The sequence below is a fragment of the Pezoporus occidentalis genome, unplaced genomic scaffold, assembly GCF_034315485.1.
Source record: "Pezoporus occidentalis ecotype Australia unplaced genomic scaffold, CSIRO_AGI_Poc_V1 ctg11, whole genome shotgun sequence".
Classification (NCBI taxonomy): Eukaryota; Metazoa; Chordata; class Aves; order Psittaciformes; family Psittacidae; genus Pezoporus; species Pezoporus occidentalis.
Window position 1 is genome coordinate 2,408,627 of NW_026912886.1, and position 22,295 is coordinate 2,430,921.

The 22,295-nt window shown below is 39.2% G+C and overlaps 1 protein-coding gene across 2 annotated transcripts in view; it reads right to left on the reverse strand.

Annotated features, from left to right (window-relative positions):
* The window catches only part of ENTREP2 (endosomal transmembrane epsin interactor 2), a 108,895-nt gene extending 93,722 nt beyond the window's left edge, over positions 1-15,173 (reverse strand). For both annotated transcript variants that reach the window (XM_062626839.1, XM_062626830.1), the window contains exon 1: positions 14,856-15,173. In XM_062626839.1, the coding sequence (XP_062482823.1) occupies positions 14,856-15,101 (246 nt within the window). In that variant the 5' untranslated portion in view covers positions 15,102-15,173. The remainder of the gene's footprint in view (positions 1-14,855) is intronic.
* Between the last annotated feature and the right edge of the window lie 7,122 nt (positions 15,174-22,295).

A 22,295-nucleotide genomic window follows, 5' to 3' on the forward strand; every position in this document is an offset into this window, starting at 1 on the left:
AGCTTTTAAACCCTATAACCTGCTGCAGTGTTTTGATATATGTAAGATTTTGAACTGATAGTAAACTTCCTATTTAGCAATTATTAGCCAGGGAGACAAAAATTTAACCATCTTGGTTTACAAATACTCAAAGGAAAAGCAAACTTCCACATTATTATATACTCTATCAAACAATTCTTTTAGAGTAACAGAATTAAATTACTTGAATGGTTCACTTAAATTTACAACTTGAGTAAGCCGAAGAAACCCAGTCTTTTTCTACTGAGAGGTGGTCAGCAAGAGAAGTGTTCTCAAATCACACATTTAAAAAGCACACGTTTAAAAAAATAGTAGAACCACACTGCTACAACTCTAAAGGAGGAGCTCTCCTTTACCAAACATTATCTCTTACAAATGGCTTACAAGTTAACAGCATTGTGGTTTTTTGTGCATTAGCAAAATCAGTTTTCATACAGATCTCTGAGACCTAAATGGAAACCATTAATAGTACAAATAATAAGGAAAAACATTTCAGAATTTGGATCTTTCTGTATCACTGGCACCCTGATACTTGTAGCTTTTCCCCACACAGCAACAAAGTCACTTGCATAATTTTATGTTCCCCAAATAAGATGAAGAAAGAACTCTTGACAAAATCATAGAATCATAGAATAGTTAGGGCTGGAAAGGACCTTAAGACCATCCAGTTCCAACCCCCCTGCCATGGGCAGGGACACCTCACACTAAACCATGTCACCCAAGGCTCTGTCCAACCTGGCCTTGAACGCCACCAGGGATGGAACATTCACGACTTCCCTGGGCAACCCATTCCAGTGCCTCACCACCCTTACAGTAAAGAATTTCTTCCTTATATCCAATCTAAACTTCCCCTGTATAAGTTTTAACCTGTTACCCCTTGTCCTATCACTACAGTCCCTAATGAAGAGTCCCTCCCTTGTGGGCCCCCTTCAGATACTGGAAGGCTGCTATGAGGTCTCCACGCAGCCTTCTCTTCTCCAGGCTGAACAGCCCCAACATGCATTTATCTACTACGGATGCTTCAGATTGCCAGGACTAAAGGTGAAGGATCGGCCAAGTGATGAAGACTGTTGGAAGAAGCAAACAACCCCCCAGAGACCACTACCACATTTTTGTGCACATGCGGGAGAAACTGTCTAGAAAATGATGTAATACATAAGTAACCTCATGAAGATGCATATATGTAATCAATATGTATGCTTAGTGACTATATAAGTACAGCTTGTGTAGCACTTCGAGAGGGACATGCTAGCAGGAGCTATCCCCCCACGTCTCCCAGCACCACAATAAATAATACCTGCTTGTCAACTTAAACTTTGTTGGCGAGTTCCTGGAGATTTCTCTGAATCAAAATATACAACACCCTCAATACTCACCCTTCCTTACTTCTGTGCAGTCTGCCAGAAGTACTTTTAATAGTAAAGAAAGCCTGAGCTCTAGCTAATCCTTCATACTGAGCATCTTAATGTGTCAGTCTGCACAAGACATCACAGTGCTTTCCTAAAACTCACTGTCAATATTTGGAAACTAAAACCGTATTTTTTTTACCATGCACTTAGTCATCCTTCAGGGAGGCAAGTAAACTGTCTTCTGTATGCTGTTATGGCCTGTCATTTTTAAGCCATAAAATCCATCTTCATATTTTGTGGTGGCAGGGGGGAGAAATCACCGACTTATCAAGCCATGTTCTTAGTTAGAATATACTCCTGGCCTGGGATTTTCAAAGCAGGTGAATAAAGTAAGATTCAACATTGAAAGGAAATCATATAATTAATACTTCCAAACTACTCTTAAAATCCCAACCTTCATTTTACTGTCTCTTGAAAATGACAAACTATATATGTATATGAATATGCAATACTGCTTACCCTTGAGCAAGTGCCTGTAATTTGTTCTCTATTGCACAACAAATAACTTCAACATGAAAATCAAGTGTTCTGACTGAAAAATTATTAAATATTCAAAATAATTTTTTGTTTTAGAGTTACTGAGTTGCTTAGTGACAAGGTTCCAATTTATAAAGTTGTTTAGTAGTGTTATATAAACACAGGAGTATTTTTCTCCGAGTATCTGTACACTAATTCCTCAGAGGAACAATAAGAGAGAAGACAGAACCAGAAAATATGTGCAAGTATTCGTAACTGGCACATTTACAAGCATAAAACATCCCACATGCTTGTTACAGAAGTCAGTTCAATGACAGCTGTTACACCTACTACCAAAAGCAGCTCTAATGAACTAGAGAAAGTCAAATTATTAAAGGGTAGCTACAGAATCATGTAGGGACTAAACTAGAAACTAGACAAAAGTGGCTAAAACTAAAAAGGGACATATAAAGCTTGTTCTAGCAACACGTAGTGAAAATACGAGTCCATTAGCTAGTAGGAAAGCATCTTTCGTGAAAAACTCTGACCTTTTATATAAAAGTATCTTTTTTGGCTTTTTTTGAAAAATTACAGTTATGACCAGATAATTAACACTATTAATAATTCCAGAGCAGGAATGCAAATCAGCATACAGAAAAAATACCAAGATGAATTTGAGCTCTTCAACTAAGCACAGCCCACAGAAAGTGGCAAATTAACATCTGAATCACTATCTACCACCTGAGAGCTTATTCCAATCAAAAAAACTGTTATTCAAGATTAGTGTAGGATTCAAACGGAATCCAGTTTGCATGTTCAGAGAGTTCTACAAGATGATCCAAAGCACGGTGTGGAAACAATTGTATAATTCATTTCAGAAGCACACATCCAAACCAACACATTACTTGTGGGGGCACTGAAATAACCAACCAGGCATGACCTGAAGTTGGAAGACACACTTGTAGAATAGACCAAGAACCTTGAGAAATTAAAAGCAAGTATTTCAAACAGGAAATAAAAAGATGTTTGCAAATGAGGAAGTTCTAACTTGTAAAGTAACACACTCAAGAAAAAGAAATTAATGCTTCAGTATGTAAGGGGCCCTAACTAGCAGAATAATGGGAAAACTGCAGAGAAGGACCCGAGGATTAGTTTAACCAGGAATCAAAACACAAATAAAAAGTGACAGTGAAACATAAAAAGATAGACTGTACATGGGAACCAATTAGCAGGAGCACTGTATGAACAAAGTGAACAGTGTGCATTGCACTCCGGTAAACACTGGTAAAGATTCTCAGCAAGAATACTCTGCCCAGCTTGAGTATATCTCATTAAATATGCCCGGCTACCGTAGAGAACCAAGGCCAGAACTAAAAGTTGCCAGATTTAGAAAATTACTTGTAAGCGAAGTTAGAAAGACCTGGTTTTGTTTACCAGTGGAAGTTTACTTGTGGGTTTAAAAAACCTCAACAAGTAAACAACAACAACAACAACAACAAAATTTGCCTTTGTGTCCACCGACTAGAAGAAAAAAACCCGAAAGAGGCTTAGCTTGCATAAAGATTTACACTACATATTATAATATCTACAGTTATAATATATGAGATTCATACTAGTACAGAAATAGTTAAGTACTGAAAGAGATAACTAACAGGTGAAAGTTTCCTTTATTACACAAATTTAGGAATATCAGAACAAACACTCAACTAGAGATACTGTTGTTTATAGATGGATCTCACAGTGAAAACAGTTGATGAGCTGTTGAGACACATTCTGGGTACACAATTCTGTAATCTTATGCTTTGTCACAAACATACATTTTTGATGTATTCTACGCAGAGAAATATGTTTGTCTATATTTGGAATGCATTTATTTCCCAAATTATATATTTCAAGAGCGTGTATTTATCAGGCATTACTATTTATCAAGGAAACATCATTCCCAGAGAACACAGTTTTAACACTCCTTTAGTACATTTAAGCAGCTTTGCTTGTGCACTCACAGCAAATAAGAAGCAAGGAAGCTTTCTCTGTACTCTTCATCTCGAAGTATCACCAGTATTCGTTTTCAGACTTACTACCATGTCCTTCCTGAATTTTATATCAATGCCTACAGTCAAAGACTTCTGAGCTTCCAAGATTCTTTATCAAATAATTTGACAGTGAAATCCAACCCAGGTCTACAATTTAAAACACAATTATCAATTAATCTCTAAATATAGAAAGACTATTAAAGGACCAGCTGGCATTTTAAAATGATGAAAGCCAACACTGTTTTTTGGCATCAGCACTAGCTGGTGTTGCTAAGCTACCGCTGCTGCCCAGACAGTTATATACCATTAGGTATTTAATTCATGCAGGCCAATAGTCTGAAGGAAAAAAGAAAAAGAAACAAACAAACAAAAAAACCCACTCAAAATGCATTTTTGTTGCAGTAAATCTCAAATCTTACCATCTGACTCTATAAGTGCCATGTCCATGAAGCTTGTGCCCATGATCAAACACTATACAGAGAAAAACAGTTAGCTTTTGGTGTTAAAGTCCACATTATCCTTACTTGCCCTGTTAATTTACTTTGGTTTGGCTTTGGCATAATGTAACTATCATGTAGACAAGATTATTAATATTATCTGCCTCTTTTTTTTTTCCCCCTTTTGTGGGAATTTTTGGTTTTGCCATATAAATGTCTTGATAAAAAAATAAGAGGTTCTGCTTCTTTGACCCAACAGAGTCTATCAAATCATAGAATCATAGAATGGTTTGGGCTGGAAGGGACCTTAAAGATCATCTGGTTCCAACCCCCCCCCCCCCGCCATCAGCAGGGGTATCTATCAGCAAGTTAGATTAGAGCCTATGAAAATAATGTTATTTAGTACGTCATGGTTCAAAAAAAAATTCTTTTGGGTTTCTGGCAGTTTCTATGAGATTATACTAGCAGCCTTTTCCTAATTTCACCACTGATCACACTTGTGATTTGCAGCTTCCAAATCCAAACCTGCATTTCCTCTTTATAAACAGTAACGTTGCTAGTCTGCGTACCACCATCATACTGTTTAATAAAGTAAGTGTACTTAAAACTTGAAGACTGCCAAATATCTTGCTAACCACAATCAATCTCACTAGTGCTTTGTCTCTGCCTTGATTTCAGTTTTATTTATGACATTTTTTATGCCCTTAGCAAGTCTGTGTCATTTGAAAGTCAACCTTTTATCTCTGTTGGTGCAGAAGGAGGTGATCCTATTGGCAGAAGACAATTCTGAACTCTAAATAATCCTCTCATCCTTTTCATCATACACTGTAAGCATAAACTTTAAGACTGGGATGTTTGTTGCCTTCCTCATATAATTAAATTAGGATATGATTAAGATCAATTACAAGTTACATGCTTTCTTGGTTTGGTTTGTTTTTTCTACCTAGGGAGAATGCACTACCGGTTGAAAAAAAAACATATAGGAAATATATTTAATCATTTTTTACTACCAAACAGTCAAGAATTATCACACAGGACTCTGCAGACTTTTCTCCGAACAGCATTTTCAATTAAGGAGCTAAATGATGAAAAAGAGTGATGGAAAATATAGCTCTACAGGACATGATGGAAAGGCTGCAAGTATTTAATTTTTTGATAGAAGGGACAGTTGGTGGCTGCCTTAAAGCATACAGGAGGTTACTGTGAACTAGGAGCCTGGGCAACCTGACAAAAGCATCCATGTGCAGCTCCTAGCTTTTCAACACAGGAACTGGAGACCATTACTTCCATAGACAGAAAAGTTATCGTCAAAACTTTGATACTGTTATCTTGTCAAGAATAAGCATTTTCTGGCTACCACTAAGTTTTTTTTCTGAACAACCAACCTTCAATTTGCAAGGAAAAAGAAAAATAAATTAAAATTACCATGAGCAGTCCACTCTTGAAAGATTATCTATCAGTTTACCTTGTTCTGGTTTGTTTCAACATCATGTTCTAGAAATCCCCAATATAAAAATCAACCAACCAAAAAAAAAAACAACCCAATGAAACAAACAAACAAACAAACAACAAACACACAGAAAAAAACAATCCAGCATAAAAAAAAAACAAAAAAACACAAAATCAACCCAACATAACCACAAGCAAACCAGAAAAAAAAAACCAACAACCCCACAGTGAAGAATTGTGCATAAATTCTTTTTTAATTTAAGAGGATTAATTCTATATGTTTGCATGGTGTTATAAACCCTGAAGCTATACATCTACTAATGCTATTATTATAATCCTAAATTTCAATAATAATATTCCTGCCATTATCTATTAATACATTCCCTAAAGCCTTGCTACATATCTCAGGGTTAGTGAAACAGCTATGCTGACTGTCTCTGCAATATGTTACAGGGCTTTTTAAAGATACGGGCAGGTTAGGCTAGAAAAATTTTAATTCTTCAGGCAAAGAAGGGCAAGAACTCATCATTACTATGATTATCACAATTCTCTCAGCATGTTTATAGAACCTTGCTATCCAATGGTACAGCATATTTATAGCTTACTAAAATAACATATCACTTGTCAGATGTTGAAATACAGCAGGAACAGATAGCACATTTCTTAAGAAAGTACTTTTGGGATTGAAGAGGTGTGAATCCTGTCTGAGAACACACTATTTGCTTATCCTCATCTTCCCACTCCACAGGCATTTCAAATGGCAGCTGGGGGAACAAGCATTTGTCCAAGATAAGGATAAAAGCATTCTTTAACATAGAAATCCACTAATTTTATACTAAAAATGCATTTTATTGCCTGACGCTGAAGCTGACAAAAAGTTAGTGCTTGCTTCTGAGAAATCCAGTAAACCACACTTCATCCGACTATAACTTTACATTCTAAAATAGCTACATGAGGTGTATTTTTTCATATTAGAGTCCCCACCTTTTCTAATATATAAGCCTACACTTTCAGCCCATTCCTTGGTAATTTAATTGGCAAAGAATGGAATCCTTTTTTGCAAATCTGTGTTTGTAAAATTATAAAATCATGTATCTTCTTCAGACTGATCTCCTCAAAAAGGAATTTTTACTTCATCCAAAGTATCATTGTATGTGTTTATACCATCAAGCCTCTCACTTCCACAAGAGCCTACTGATTAATAAAATCACTATGCATTATTGTTAACCTGCAGGCTCCTCGTGGACAAATAACAAATGTAATTACAGAGATTGTTGAATTTTCTGCTTTCACAAAACAGAACACTTCACAAAGCATCATATTATTTTTAAGTATAAGCTTTTCACATCCCATTTACCTTTAGCATTTCCAATGTTCTATGCTTTTAGTCAGAACTTCACATCCATCTGCTTTGTTTCATCCTGCCTATAAGGCAGGCCTTAATATAACTCAAACACAGAACCTATCCCTTGTTCACTCTTAAATAATAACAAAGGAAACAGATGCATGGTTGAACATCTACCATCTAATGGATAAGACTACAAGACTCGCTTCTGCAGCAACAGGCGACTTGCTAAATGTTACTCGTATTTTTGCCTGCTTTCATCAGATGACTCCTTGCACAAAGATTTAACTTACTGTCCAAATAATTGAAACAGGATGCAGTTTCAGTGCTGTATCCTATGACGCTTTACCCAAAATCTTTTTGCAAAGATATACTCTTACTATTGTCCCAGTTTACCTTCTTAAACTCTACATAAGAATTACATCAATAACTGCCTAAATTAGCTGTCTGAAATACTTGATCCTGAAGCACTTATACTGCATGCAAAAGAAGTAAAAATTTACTGGTTTAACATCTTTGATGTCATACATTTAACATACTGAAAAACGCCAGAAGTATTCTTAGACCTTTCTGTATGGGGGAAATCTTGCTTAAAATCTTGCTCTAATTTATAAATGAGCTTGTTCCCAAGAACTTTGGCTACAGCTCATTACTACATTTTACTATTTGTCATGGATGAAGGGAAGAATTTTCAGAATACCAAAAAATTTAAAAATTGTTCCAGAAACATTCAAGATTGAGAAGTAGCTGTGACTCTCAGACTGACTCCTCTCTGCCCATTCTTATCTTCTCTGTTTTTTCAAAATATTAGACAATGCAAGAAAACTCCTTGTATAGTTTTGGAACCAAAACAGCTGATCCAGACAAAACCTCAACCCCAAATAATCTGTCCTGTAACACAAGTTCTAAACTGTCAGGACACAAGAAGGAACTGACAAGCAAAAGGACATCTACAATTTGTCTAGCGATGAATTATTGTTCTACAAAAAAAGTGTACGGCTTCAGAGAAAGGTTCAAAGTCAGAAATAAAAAATGGTTTTGCTTCCTTCTACCTTTCTTCTAATCACTTCATATTCACAAACCAATGAAGGATACGACTGAACATTTCAGACAGTCCTCATCCAGAACTGACAAGTATTGTTACTGGGGTAACTTTTCCTAATAGCTGGTTTGATATTCAGGCCTTCTGACATTTGATTCACAGTAAGTTAGGTTAAGGAAGATAAGCACATGGTCTGTATTAAGGAAGATGACTACACGGTCTCTGGCGGACAGCAAAATGCCATTCTGATGTTGGTTATACTTATTACACGTAAGAACCTTTTATTGTCTGTACTATCATTATTGCTTTTACAATAACGGTTCACTTCCACTCAAAGGGCAAATGTTATGTACCAACAGACATTTCTCTGTCAAATCACACTGCAAGTTTTTTAAAAGCTCAAAGGAAAAGCTGCATTAACTACTTATATTACTTTGCTAGGTAAGAAGACATTTACTGAATAAACATGAACTTCAGAAGCAGATACTAATGTTTTACTGGAATGATGTTTCACAGGCTCATGAAAAAGTACAGTTGGACGGTGAAGCTTTATTTCAAATCTATGATCTGATTTCATGAGGGAGGAAGGGAAAATTTTAAGGGGAAGAAAGGAAGTAATTCTTAGAAGACTTTCTAAACTATGTAGGCCCAGAACAATGCTTGTTACACAAGCTAAATAGGGCAAGAGATACATCTTTCAACAACTCTTCAAAAAGGCTACAGTCTCCCCTTCTACCAGAACAAACATGAAGAACTGAGTATACAAAGGATATAAGCTTATGTATTAAATCTGACTCCTACCTACCATAGCAACATTACTGATGTCCTTCTGAAAGGACAGCCGTTGCTGATACAATTCCTACTTCCATGCATAAAACACAACATGGAATAATTGTTACCCATGCTGTACAGTATTACCAGGAAAAAAGCACACCTGCCACCCCATCTCTCCTGTCTTCCAGTCTTGTCCTCACTATTCTCTCTCTGCACCATGCAACCAGTTCTGTGGTATACACATCAGAGATATCATGTGATTCAGCTGTAGGAGATTCCTACAGGTGATAATATGGACTCAAGGGCATGAGCTTGTTATTTTACATGGTTTGTTTTTTGTCTTTCTTCCTTCCCCCCCCCCCTTTTTTGTGCCTTGCTTTGTTCTTGCTTTAATATGTTACCTTAAGCATGAAAGTTACTTATACGACTCAGGTGTATTTAAATAAACCTCTAGTCCTTTAGTCAACTTTCCTCAAGTCTCTCTTATAACCCAGACTCTGAGAAAAACTCTTTTTTGATGGCCCCTTTTGCTCTTCAGTTGTAATGAGAATGTATTTCACATGACATTTTATTCTGTTTAAAACTACTGCAAACCAAATATTCAAACCTTATACAACATAAATTAACGTTTCAGAAAGCAACTGTAAAGGCAGAAAGGAGTGCAAAGGCATCCATTTGGTTGAAGAGAGAGGTCGATCAATACACTTCTTGATTATTCCCATTTGCAATAGATACAATAGACTTTCAAAACCAAAACATGCACTTTTCAGCTGCAAACATGAGTGTGTAAGCCATCAAGAGAACTACTCTTCATCTGGAGATCCCATGCTTTTATTAGGAGTTTTCCAAATATAGTTTTTACTTTAAGATCGTGAACAACAAAACTGAATGCGTAAGTGGTCTCTTCCCCCCCAGGAAAATTTCCATTTAAGGGGTAAAATGTAAAGAGTAAAGACAGTAGTTTGATAGTCCAGATCATCTGGGACATGTAAAACAGATTGAGCTCCTTTCACACCAAAACAAACACCGGACTCAAGCCTTTGCCTCCTTCACCCCTCACAATCCATGAACACTACACTTCTAGCTGTACAGAAATCCTGCAGCATTTCTCTTTTTTAGTCTGATTTTTCACCACACTTCAAAATGCTTTGGATTTAGTCTCTGGAAAGATAAAATTTGTTTGAACCACAGCTACTTTCAATATACAACACAAACCCACCTTCTACCAATATTATTTTCAAAGTAACATTCCAGTCAGTATGCTAGGCACATGCTCACAGCACTATTTTAAGGAGTGTGTCTTAGAAAGTTCTTGATGATTCTTCACATAGTCAGAAAATGAAAACCTTCCTTTTTGGCACGATTGATCAACAAATGCTGTCACTGCTATAACAAAAGCATACTGTTTGGTTTAACTTTTCTACTAGAACTACAATCACTAGAATACATAGTAGTGAGATAATTATTTGTGTTTATGATTAATAAATTAAATTGTCCATTGGCTCCTTACTCTGAACCTTTCAATTCATTTTTGTGTTTTTGTTGTTGGGGTTTTTTTTAACTAAAAAGAGTAGTCTTACTTTCTGTAGCATGCCAAAAATCTTCCATGCATCTTAATAGCTGCATTCACAAGTTCCACCTAAATGAAAACAAGTTTCCTCTCTGAAAAGTGAATGTAAGTGACATTAAAGCTACATGTTTATTATCTGTCAGTGCCTCTGGATTAAATGTGTTAGTTTAAAAATACCTCTTTTCATCTCTCCTAGCACTGAAGGCTGATCTAAAATCTTCAGATTAAGCCATGCTCTTTTCTGCTACAAGCAGCAGCAAAAACAACCTCGTAAGTATATTATACCCACCAGATGAAAATAATTCTGCTGAGATGGACTCTTTATATGTGACAGGAGTAACAAAGCTGTATTGTTACCAATGAGGACATTATTTGCTTACTGTGCATAACATAAATTATGATGATGGCATCTAACAAGGAAGAAAGTTCGTATTCAAAATGAAAAGGAAGTTTGCAAAGTTAGCAGCTCCTGCTTCATAAATTAGACACAAAGATCTCAACTTATAATGCTATTTCAACAATCCATGTTTAAATCAAGCTGTTGCAAACATCAGAAATACAAAAGTTACATTCAGTTTATCTCCTCCAAGCAAAAAATACTTATTTTTCATAATGCTTATATTTTCTCATTTTTATCTGGATACCACAGCAGTAAAAAGCAAGTCTATGCTTATTAGAATATTGTAAATTATTCCCTTTTTATCACAATCTATCTAAAAAAAAAGTCTCACCTTAAGTGATGCCGCAGTAATTCAGAGTATTTCTCATTTACTGCAACTTAGCTTGAAAATACTCAAAATACTTGAGACACTCAAAAGCAATACACACAGAGCACTGACATTTGGTACTCAGAATTGGCTATTTCACTCTGCTGACCTGCATCAAATGACTTACATCAATGTAACCAGTATGGGGTAAAATTCTGCCTAGTGAAAATAACTAGTGGCAAAACGTTATTCTGTCTGCAATGGAGCTGCCCAACAGTCCTAAAATACAAACAAAAAAAGCTTTTAGAGGGTAATGCGCAAAGAGCGTATCATAGCAGAGTTTTTCTCCTCACCTCCTAAAATAGTGCTATAAAGCAAGTCAGTCACCCATACATTGGGCTGTTCTCCCCCTAATCTCTAAGAATTCACATTCTCTGCACAATAGAGGAGTTTTCAGATTGGCCTTACAGTTTCTGAATTAGCAAAGAGTAAATGGAACAGGAGCAAATCTACTGGCAAAAGAACTGATTCTTAAGAGGGTATTCACACTATATACATATTTGATGGGTGACTACTTGAGATGGGCTCTAGTCTGGTCCTTTAATACCTACTAGCAGTCAGATTTAATTTTCCATGCTCTTAAAGCACATCTTTTAGTTTCATTTTATCTCCCATGAATCAAGTTTGTGTGCTCTGAGAATGCTCCACAAATACGTGAAAGTATTTTCTTCTCTCCCTAATACGATGCTATAAAAAGTAAGATTAAGCAAACTGCTTTCATTTATGGGATGATACTTAAATAAGCTTTGAATTCTTTAAAGTTTTATGGAAATTATGCTGCTTTGTTCTCTAAATAAGCTCTCACTGGTACAGTCAATTGATTTGATTTCAAAAAAGAAAACAAGAAATCAGAACCTTTCCTTGCATCTGATTAGAGAATTTTCTGTGAGGAGTGTAACATGCAGCCTGGGCTGTTTCTTGTCGTTTTGTTTTTTTTTTTAATGAGTTAGAATGTTACAAGTGTTGGGAAATTATTTTCGGAAACATTTAAATGACACTTAGCAAATTTTTGCAGCCTTCATGTACGTTGACAGGGCGGTTGCTGTCAAAAAAATAAGCTAAAAAAGTGCCAATGGCAAGATCACTCTTTTTTAGGAAGTGCATTTCTAATGAGTAAAATTACAGTGTATCACTCACACACACACACACACACACAAAAAGGTTCAGAATTGCTACGTGACCATAAATCAACTCAGTTAAAAGTAGTCTGAAGTCAATATTGATGCCTGATTTTGACACTAAGAGAGAAAGGATACTTCCATTATTTTTCTCTCGTGTCACTTAACTTGCCTTTAGTTATTTATTTAATTGTACCTTTCAGAAGCAAATTAAAAATGTTCACTCTTCCACAGAAATATTCTTTAGCTGTGAGCGATGGTTATACCTAGGGTTTTTTCTCATCAAATACCTCAAAAGGCTTTTAGAAAAGACCGTGTAAGCAACTAACTTGGCCTCAAAAAGTTCTTTGGGGCTCACCATACTTGAACACTGCTCTATTTTTACCTTATTTCTTGAGACTCAGACCTAAGGAGATTAGGAGGAAAGCATGGTTATTCTTATGCCCCAATAGGTCATGTACAGGGCAGAATTTTTTCAAAAAGTAAACTCTTAATTAGGAAGCAACATATACCTGCTTCATGCTGCTAACACGGGATAATAAGGCCTTCTAGTCAACAGTCTGCAATACTCTCGCTGTGCCTTCTACCAAGTCACACCACAGGCTGGAATCATGGCTTTCTTCTTTATAATGAGCAAGTAACATTCATGAAATCTAACTGGAAAACGTACTCTTTTATAGGGTATGTTGCACAGAAGGCGTCCACAATGAGAAAAACAGCGTATCTTAGAGCATGCTGGTAACACGCTCCCAAAAATCACGTTCCACAAAGATTACAGGAGCTGGGGAAAACAAGAATTACTGAAAAAATTGTGCTCACTGGAATACACACTCAGTTGTGTACATTCCTGCTTGGTCTGTCAAGATAAGAAACCAAGTATGCTGAATCTGTGTTCAGTAGCACATTAATCAGACAGATTCTTAATTTAAAATTTGCACCTCATCACAATGAATAGTTACATATTAGCTTGCAGAAGTTCAAACTCAAAAGAATAGCTATTGCAATACCAAGGCTGATAGTAGAAATTGAAGTCTCTTAGATTACCAAAAAAAAAATCTTCATGAAATCAAGAAAAACACCTAAATAATTAGTCCAAATTACTCTTGCAATGCAAATAACAAAAAAAAAAAGAGAAAGAAAAATATTAAGAGCATATTAAACAGTTATTTTTTAAAATTATACCATATTTGCCACATGACCAGGACTGAAAAACCCAAATAATTTATCTAATAGTTCTGGCTTCTACCAAGCACTTTTAAAACTGAAAACTCTCCATTCCACTAAAGGATGTGAAAAGGCATACCTGAAACCAATAATACATTAAATTGAGCAAATCTTCACCAATAATGCAGTTTGCTACTACTGCCTTCAGAAATGTCTAATTATTTATCACTGTGAAGTCCCAGTTCACTGCTTATCAGAAAAAGGTCGATGAGCCACCCTTGCACTAATGCATCCGTATGTGTACCCATACGCACATGCAAACACTCATAATCAGCATCAAGTGAGGCCACCTGAGTAAAGAGGAACTTTTTTTTTTTTTTTAATTATGCTGCCAGGAAACAATGGAAAGTCAACAAGAGGAACACAAAGGAGCGACGAGCACCCAGATTTGGGCATTCTCGTTCAGAACAAACGAGCTCTTCCCTCAGATACCCAGTCCTAGGGGACCAACAGCCTCCCCCAAGGGGCTCATCCCAGCCTCTCTCATGGCAGGCCTTTTAGGTACCCCAAAGCCACAGGCTTTTCCAGCTCTCCTGGTGCACTCGCATTCACCTCCTCAGCAGAGGAGTCTTCCATGTTGTGTACCTTAAAACCTGTTCCTGCCATGCTCATCTTACTTTATTACCCCCTTCAGCACGACATACCTCATGTCAGAATTCCCATCCAAGCACGATCTCACACTAAGACCTTGAAAAACCACCGTATCTTAGGGTCAAGTCTGAGGCAGCACCTAAATCTGAACCCATACACAAAACGCCAGGGGCAGCAGCAGCAACCAGTGAAACTGATAACAACCACTGAGTCAACACCAACGGTTATTTGTTACCCCAACTTTGATCCGACGCTGTTGATAAAACCCCAAACCGCGCTGGCTAACGCTTCCAGAGGCAGGGCGGCGCGGGCTCACAGCTGCCGGGCTCACAGACCGCCCGGCGCGGAGGAACCGCAGCGCACACGGCGCACACCTCTCACCTGACGGCCTTGCAGCCGGGTGGCCCCGCGCCCACACGCCGAGGAGCGGGGAAGCCGCCTGGCGCTCCGGCCCCGCGCCTCTAGACCGCGCAGGTGACGAGGAACGAGGCCCGGCAGCGCTGCTGCCCGTGTCCCACCTGCAGGTGCGGACTCGCAGCCCTGAGGCGCTGCTGACAGCTCCGCGTCACGGCTGCCCTCCGCCCGCCGCCCCCTCTCCCTTCCCTCGCGCCCCCCGACTCACCGAGAAGCCGGCCCAGAAGGGGCAGGAGTGGCGGACGCGGGCCGAGGTGGTGAGCGCCAGGGCGGCGAAGCTGACAGCCACGATGAGGCAGCCGAGCACCATCTGCGTGACCCCCAAGGCCAGCATGGCCCGCGAGCGGGCGCGGTGCTCGCGCAAGCGAGACAAGCTGCGGGACAGCGCGGTGGGGCTGAGGGAACGCGCCCCGCCGGGGGGCCGCACCGCCCCACCGCCGCCGCCCACCGGCATCCTCCGCCGGGCCCCTCACGGCGCGGCCGGGCGGCACCGCCTCCTCCTGCCCCCCGCGCCCGGCGGGGAGGGCGCTGCAGGGCGGCGGGCAGCCGCGGCGCATGGAGGACGATCAGCCCTGCCGGAGGGCACCGCGGGGCGGGAGAAGGGCAGCCGCCACCGTCGCCTCTCACCGCTGCGGGCGCGGGAGGGAGGGGGAATAAGGCTGCAGGGCTACGGCGCGCAGCGCGCGGGCGCGGCTCGCCCTCAGGCGGGGGCGGGCGGCCCCCGGCCCGGCGCCTGTAGCTGGGCGCGGGCACGGAGAGCTCTGGAGCCCCGCACTCCGCTCCGCTGCGGCTCCGGTCCCTGCCGAGCAGGGGTGTCAGAGAGGCGGGAAGGGGAAGGGTTGTTTACGGCCAATGGCGGGCAGAAGCGGCAGCAGGAGGAGCAGCAGCGGCCGCCGGCTCTGTGAGGGGAGCGTCGTGTGCGAAGAGAGGGGCCCAGCCCGGCAGCTCCCGGGGCGAGTCGTGCTGGGCGGGAGAAAGCGGCAGGACCCGATGCCCGCACCGAGGGGAAAGGCGCCCGCACCGGGGCTTGGTGCGGCGGGGACACCAGGTGTGTTCGTTAGTGCTGTGCAAATGCCACAGTTCTTAGCGTCATTTTAACTTTATTTTCCTCCTTCCTTTCCCCCGCAGCGAACCACAACCAAGCCTTAGCAGAAGTATCAAAGGTACCTGAACAAGCCTCTGCCCTGCTGCTGCTCATGATAACACTGTAACCCTCATGTTAACAGTAAGGTAACCCTTAACACCTGAAGCTCATTTCAAAGCCGGTTTTCTGCAGACGGGAAATCACAGTGGTAACCTATTGCCTGCAGACACCTAGGCCTGCATCTAATAGGGAGAATCCTAAACCAAGAACATTATCTCACTATACAGCAGTATAGTTTTGGCAGTGAAACGATTCAGGGGGTTAATGTGTTTGTAGTGCCATGCTTGGCTGTAGCAATGTATTTTTTTTATACAGGAATTGATAGGTGTAGCCTACATACCTGTAATAGTGCAGTATTCTCACAAGAGATAAATCTCAACACCACCTGTAAACCAAGCTTAAATCTTCATTCATGAGGTCCTATCCTTTTTCTTTCAAGAACTCCTTTTTTGCCTAAAAGAGTTTGTTTCCTAGAGAGGTGGTAGTGAGGAACTGTGCCTTGACAGGAAAGTGTCAAAAAGCCCCCAAACAAACAAAAAAAGGCAGCTTGCCATTTTTAACTTGAATAGCTGGCTGTTCTGCAAAAGAGGTTAGAATAGCAGACAATAGTGCTGTCACCCCAACATGGCTAAAATACTGCTCCAGCACATGTGCAAGTAGTATTTTAAACAGATTCAAAAAGCACATGACAACAAAACTCTACACTGGGGAGACAGCTGTTTTGCTGTCTTAATTCAGAATAGTCTTAATTAGTCTTAATTTAGAATAGTACTAAATTAATACAACATGTAGTCAAAAGGAGAGTCAGTTTACAATGCCTTAGTTCCTCAGACTAGGCATGAACACAACGTGAGTCAGTCAAAAACCACCACCCACACACACCCCTGGCCCACTACTCTGCCTCAGCTGATACTCCTGAATTCATTGCTGGCACATCCCATCTGAAAGCCCAGGTGGAACAGCTAGAGGAAGGCAGGTGGGGATGTATGGTAATAGATCACACTGAATTTTTGTTCATACTAGTTCACACAAAATAACTTCCATGTTTTGTGGGGGTTTTGTTTGCTTTTTAAATCAAGTATTGCTGTTTGCTATCCAACTTTGGAAACACTACTTCAAAAGATACCTTTCAGAGTCAAGGAAGAGTCTGTGTTACAATATTCTGCCAAACAGAGTGAAGGGGGATAGCAATAGGAAACAAAACCCAGAACCAAACTGAACCTCTACAGTTCTCATGATTAAGCAGCTTATTCCCCAACCAGCCAGAAATGCTTAATTGTCCTGCAACAGCAGGACAATTGGAAGTTTAAATGTGTTTATTCTTCATAATGTTTCTATCTAGGTGGTCTCATTCAAGAGTAAAATGATCCTAGGGCCTGGAGAAGTTAGGATACATTATACAAGGGTGTGAATTTACACCCCACTAACTCCCTTTGCTGATACATTAAGTATAAAGCAATTTACTTTCATTTCCAAGGACTTTCTAACTGGCACAAAAAACAAAACCCATATTTGCAGGCAGTCCAGAGGAGGATCTGGCACTGCAAATCCACACACTCGTTAGGTGGCTGTCAACCTGACATGGGTAAGCTGCCAGGTAATCAATGCATACATTGCTTCCAATACAACAAAATAAGGCTAACAGGAAAAAAAAAAAAATATTTTGGCTTCCAGCAGGAATCTGCAAGAGTTGAGGTCACATCTCTTTTACTCCAATTATCCAGAATATTCAGGTGTAAATTGATCTGAATGAGTTCTGGATACACTTAGTCCTCTCTGTAGTCCCTGGCTTGCTGGATTTGGTTGAGAATGAACTAAGAGCAATTTGGGGAGTATTACTGTCCCTAACTTTAAATGAAATTATTTTGCTGAATAGATTTCATTGGTATTTCTCAATGCTGTATCATTGAGTGTACTTGAAAGTGGGATGCAAACTGAAATTTCTGCTGGAACTGTACTAACGAAAGCTTTGTAGTGACCATGTTTATATTTGAACACTATAATATGCTAATTTTTAACAAATAATTTGATCATTTCCTAAAGCCAACCAGAAGAGCACTATATATAGGACCTTACTATTAGCCTATTAAAAAACATCTACACTCCAAAGCCAACATGATAATGATCCCACTTCTATGGTAATTGCCTCATTACTGTCAGTCTTGACTAGCTCCCAACCAGTTCAGAAAGCTGCTTCATGCTTCATACTAGAAACTGTACTGGTAGATTATTCTACCCCACTTTCAACTTTAGTGAATTTCATACATCTTTGTCCCCATACTGAAAATAGCTTCTTTGGCATTTCAACTTACACAACCTACACCATTTTTACAGAAGTAATGAAATTGGTTTATGGGTACAAACATCTAAATAGGAAGTCTGTATCAGTGGCAGAACAGAAGAACAACAAATTCTCACTAACTTTTAAGCATAGAATCATAGAACCAACTCGGTTGGAAAAGTCCTTTAAGGTCATGAAGTCCAACTGTTGCCCCAGAACTGCCAAGTCCACCACTAAACCATGTTACTAAGGGACTCGCCTACATGGTTTCTGAACACTTGCAGAGATGGTGATTCCACCACTGCCCTGGGCAGCCTGTTCCAATGCCTGACCACCCTTTCAGGGCAGAATTTTTTCCTAATATCCAGTCTAAACCTCCCCTGGTGCAGCTTGAGGCAGTTACCTCTTGTGGTATCCCTTATTCCTTGAGAGAAGAGACCAGAAACATCCTGGCTCCATCCTCTTGGTCAGATATTTGTAGAGAATGGTAAGGTACCCCCCCGAGCCTTCTCTTCTCCAGACTAAACAACCCTAGTTTCCACAGCTGTTCCTCATCAGACTTAGAACAATATTCAACAACATGCAGCATATAAAAATTCATATAACATTCACCATATAACAACATTCTATTTCATATGCAACAGAAGCTGGCATTCCAGTGAATTAAAAATTAAGTTTGCATTTCTTTCCACTCAGCAGTCAATCTTCCTTAAATTAATCTTCTGAAAAGTTGTGCAGGAAGAAAAAAAAGAGGGCAAGACAGCAAATAATAATGACTGCTTTACCTATCTTCAACATTCAATTGTAATCACATCTTGTAGGAAGTACCCTGCTTTACCAGCTTTATAATTTGAAAGCAAAAAAATATAAATCCTGCTAGCAGATACTAAAATGTGTCAAAGACAAAACAACATATGCCACTGCCCACCAGAATAAGCAAGGATTGTAGGGTTAAGCCTGTAGACTTGTTTAACCCTTATAGTGGCACTGCTGTTGTTATTTGCTTTCTGATGACTCAACATTTTTCTTTAAAACAGGACAACTGTCTCTGATAGACCTGTAGCTAAGAATATTTTACAAAGTAAATAATCCCCCCCTTATATTAACAAAAGCATCCATTGCGTTTTTACAGGCAAATTTTCACTTTGCAAATCCTGCGTACAGTGTCACTGTCAGTTCCATCTTTTGCAGCATTTTTTTGTGGAAGTGAATGACTAAAGAATTCACAAACCACCCTGATTCTGTGTACAAAAATGTTATGAATAAAAATAGTAAAAGAATATAAAATATAAAAAATACGAAAAGAAGCTCAGCAGAAGTTGACTAAGCTCTGTCTGTGCTTGAAACACAAGTGCCTATTTCCAAAAGTTTTTTTAAAGGATGTATTAAAATCATGAGCATCTACCTCACAATCATCAAGAGCCCTGTAATAAACCAATGCTCAAAGTGTTTCCAAGAGGTAACAGAAATAAGAACTGTCACACCTGCATTTGTAGGCTGCAGAACACTGCCTTTGGTGGGGTGATCGTGCAACAGAGGAACAATTCTCTCACTTGTCTGTTTAGGGACTTGGCATTACATGTGGATTCCTGAACGCACCATCTTTTACCTACGTACTGGTCTGTTACCCTAAACCATGGAAGGAGACAATAAAGGGAAGTAACTGCCATTACTTTATACCCATTGTTATTGTTCTGTTTTCTCATGGCTTTATACAGAGGATTATCAAAGTTGGTTTTACAAAAACAGCATCCTTTAGCAACATAATTTGAGCATACATAAAATCATAGGATTTATTTCAATATGTAAGACAAAGGGGTTTATAAACTGGAAAGCTTTGCAGATAAAAATGAAAGAAGCCTCTATTTCCTAGCTTCAAGCTGAATATAGTCTGGGTCTATTCTTCAGAAATACGTACCTTGGAATTACTTCCTCTGTGTGATTGGCTGCCCTGATGAATGTCCTGGAGTGCTAAAGACAGCACTGAAATCAAGATAATTGCACTGCATTTTACTACTGCTTAAAAGTTGAAATTGTGTACGTGTCTTGAATCTGAAAAGCACATTGTGCTGTGGCTTTTACAAAAGGCAACCTAGAAGTCAGATTTATTTTCCTTCTTAAGTGAGAGAGATTTCTTTCCCAGGTCCCCATCCCTGGCCTGGCAGAAAATGTAATCATTGTGCAAAAATAAAAAGAAATTACATAAAATTAAGTACCACCTGGTATTTTCTTTTCAAGCATTAGTAGAAGTTGGCAAAACTATTTTTCATTTGGGAGTTTGGTCTAAGAAGTTTAAACATGGAGAAACGAATATCCGATATACATGAAACTTTGGACAGAAGTTTGGTGCATTAAACCATACCACTTGTCTCCTACAAAATCTCAAAATGTGCAGCACCTCGGTATACATAGAACTGCTAGTAGTGATCAGATTGCTTACCTCATCCTGTCACCAAGAGTAAAACACATGGCAGAAGTACGTGCTTCATACCATCTTTTAAAATGATTGGATTTCACACTGCCGGAGTCTATTGGATTATTTTCAATGGTAAGAAATTAAGTCCTAGATAAAGCGACCACTTTCAATAGTGCACAATGTCAGTACTTCATTAAAAATTACATGTGGATTTTAGAGACTTAGCTAAAGAATTATTTTAAGCATCTGCAAATTGGTTTTTATCCTTCACTGAAAAAAATTCTTTTTATGTAACAGAAGTCAAAGACTTAGTTGGCCGAGAAAAACAGCTCAGAAATTCTTATTATGATTGAAAAAACAAAACTGTCAAGGCACTATTATTTTTATTAAGTGGTGATTTAAATTGTAGAATCCCAAAGTATCTTGCTGAGATTGTGGATCTTCTTGTAAAGGACACAGAAGCAGAAATTAATCCCCTGGTGGGTATTTACCTATTCTTCTTAAATACATACACAATATTGAAAAGATAAAGGGGAGAAAGGGAAATAACACATTTCCAATTGCTACAAGGTAAAAACCATAAAAACATTAGGGAAAACTTCCCAGGTCTGGTCTTTATTGTTTTCTCCTTTTATACAAGCTTCTCTGTTAAGAGTCATCAGAACTATTTGGTAAAGGGGACCTGGCAAAAAATAAAGCAGCGATAACTCTGGTGCTTCATTTCCAAATTAACCAAAAAGCATAGTACAGAAATTTAAAGACGAGAAATACACCCTTATTTACCTGGGTAGATACAAAGTAGCTTATTAAATACACAGTCTTCCCACTTGTTAACTGTAGATGAGTAAAAGCTTTAAATGCAGGGCAAAAGGATCATTCTTGGAGAACCACAATTTAAAGTCTGGTGCCTGAGACATTCCAGTTTTATTCAGCAGCATACGGTGGATAATCTGAATAAGTTAAAGGCCAGGCAAGCTGCTCATGCCAGTTTAGTTAAAGCCCACACTCAATGAACACAGCTTTTTCTAGTTTGGATAGTTGAAGTAATCAGAAAGACTGTTCAGCACAGAAACACAGGTGATCTGGAGTTACAGATTATTAAAATAACTTTGGTTCTTAGATGAAATGATAATTCATATGGGACACCTGGTTTACACCTACCTGTATAAATCAGAAACATTCAAATTCATCAGAAGTCATAGTTTAGTACTTTATGTAATGACTGACCATACATGATTAGACACATACACTACAGCAGTTTTGCCAGGTGTAAAAAGGTTAAACCCTTTGCTAACATGCAACACCAAACCCAACCAAACAAAAAAACAAACCCCCAAACCAGTGCCTGAAGAAGGAACTGGGGAAAATCACACAGTTCTGTCACATTTGTGGAAAACCTGCATGTGTAAACTGGAACAGCCTCAGGCAACCTTGAACTTCTCCAGCTGGTAATTACTGGCAAATCACTCATTCACCTTGGCAATAATCTAAGGGTTAGACTGTAATACAGACTTTCTTAAATACTATCACAGATCTGTTTGCCACAAGCCTTCCTCCTTAACACAGGGCTTCAGCTGTGATTTCTAAGACAGACCAACTTGCTTTACAGAGTTATCCACCTACCCTCATTTAACGCAGCTGCCATGTACTTGCAGTTTTGAAATGTATCTGTCTTAAACTCCTCCACCTTTGGAGATTAAAAGACCTAGAGTAAAAGCAATCTTCTCATGACACCCAAGTCCCTGCCACTTTATCCTCTGGCTCCAGACAGAGAGTCGGCAGGACTACATTGGAAGCAGAAGCCTGC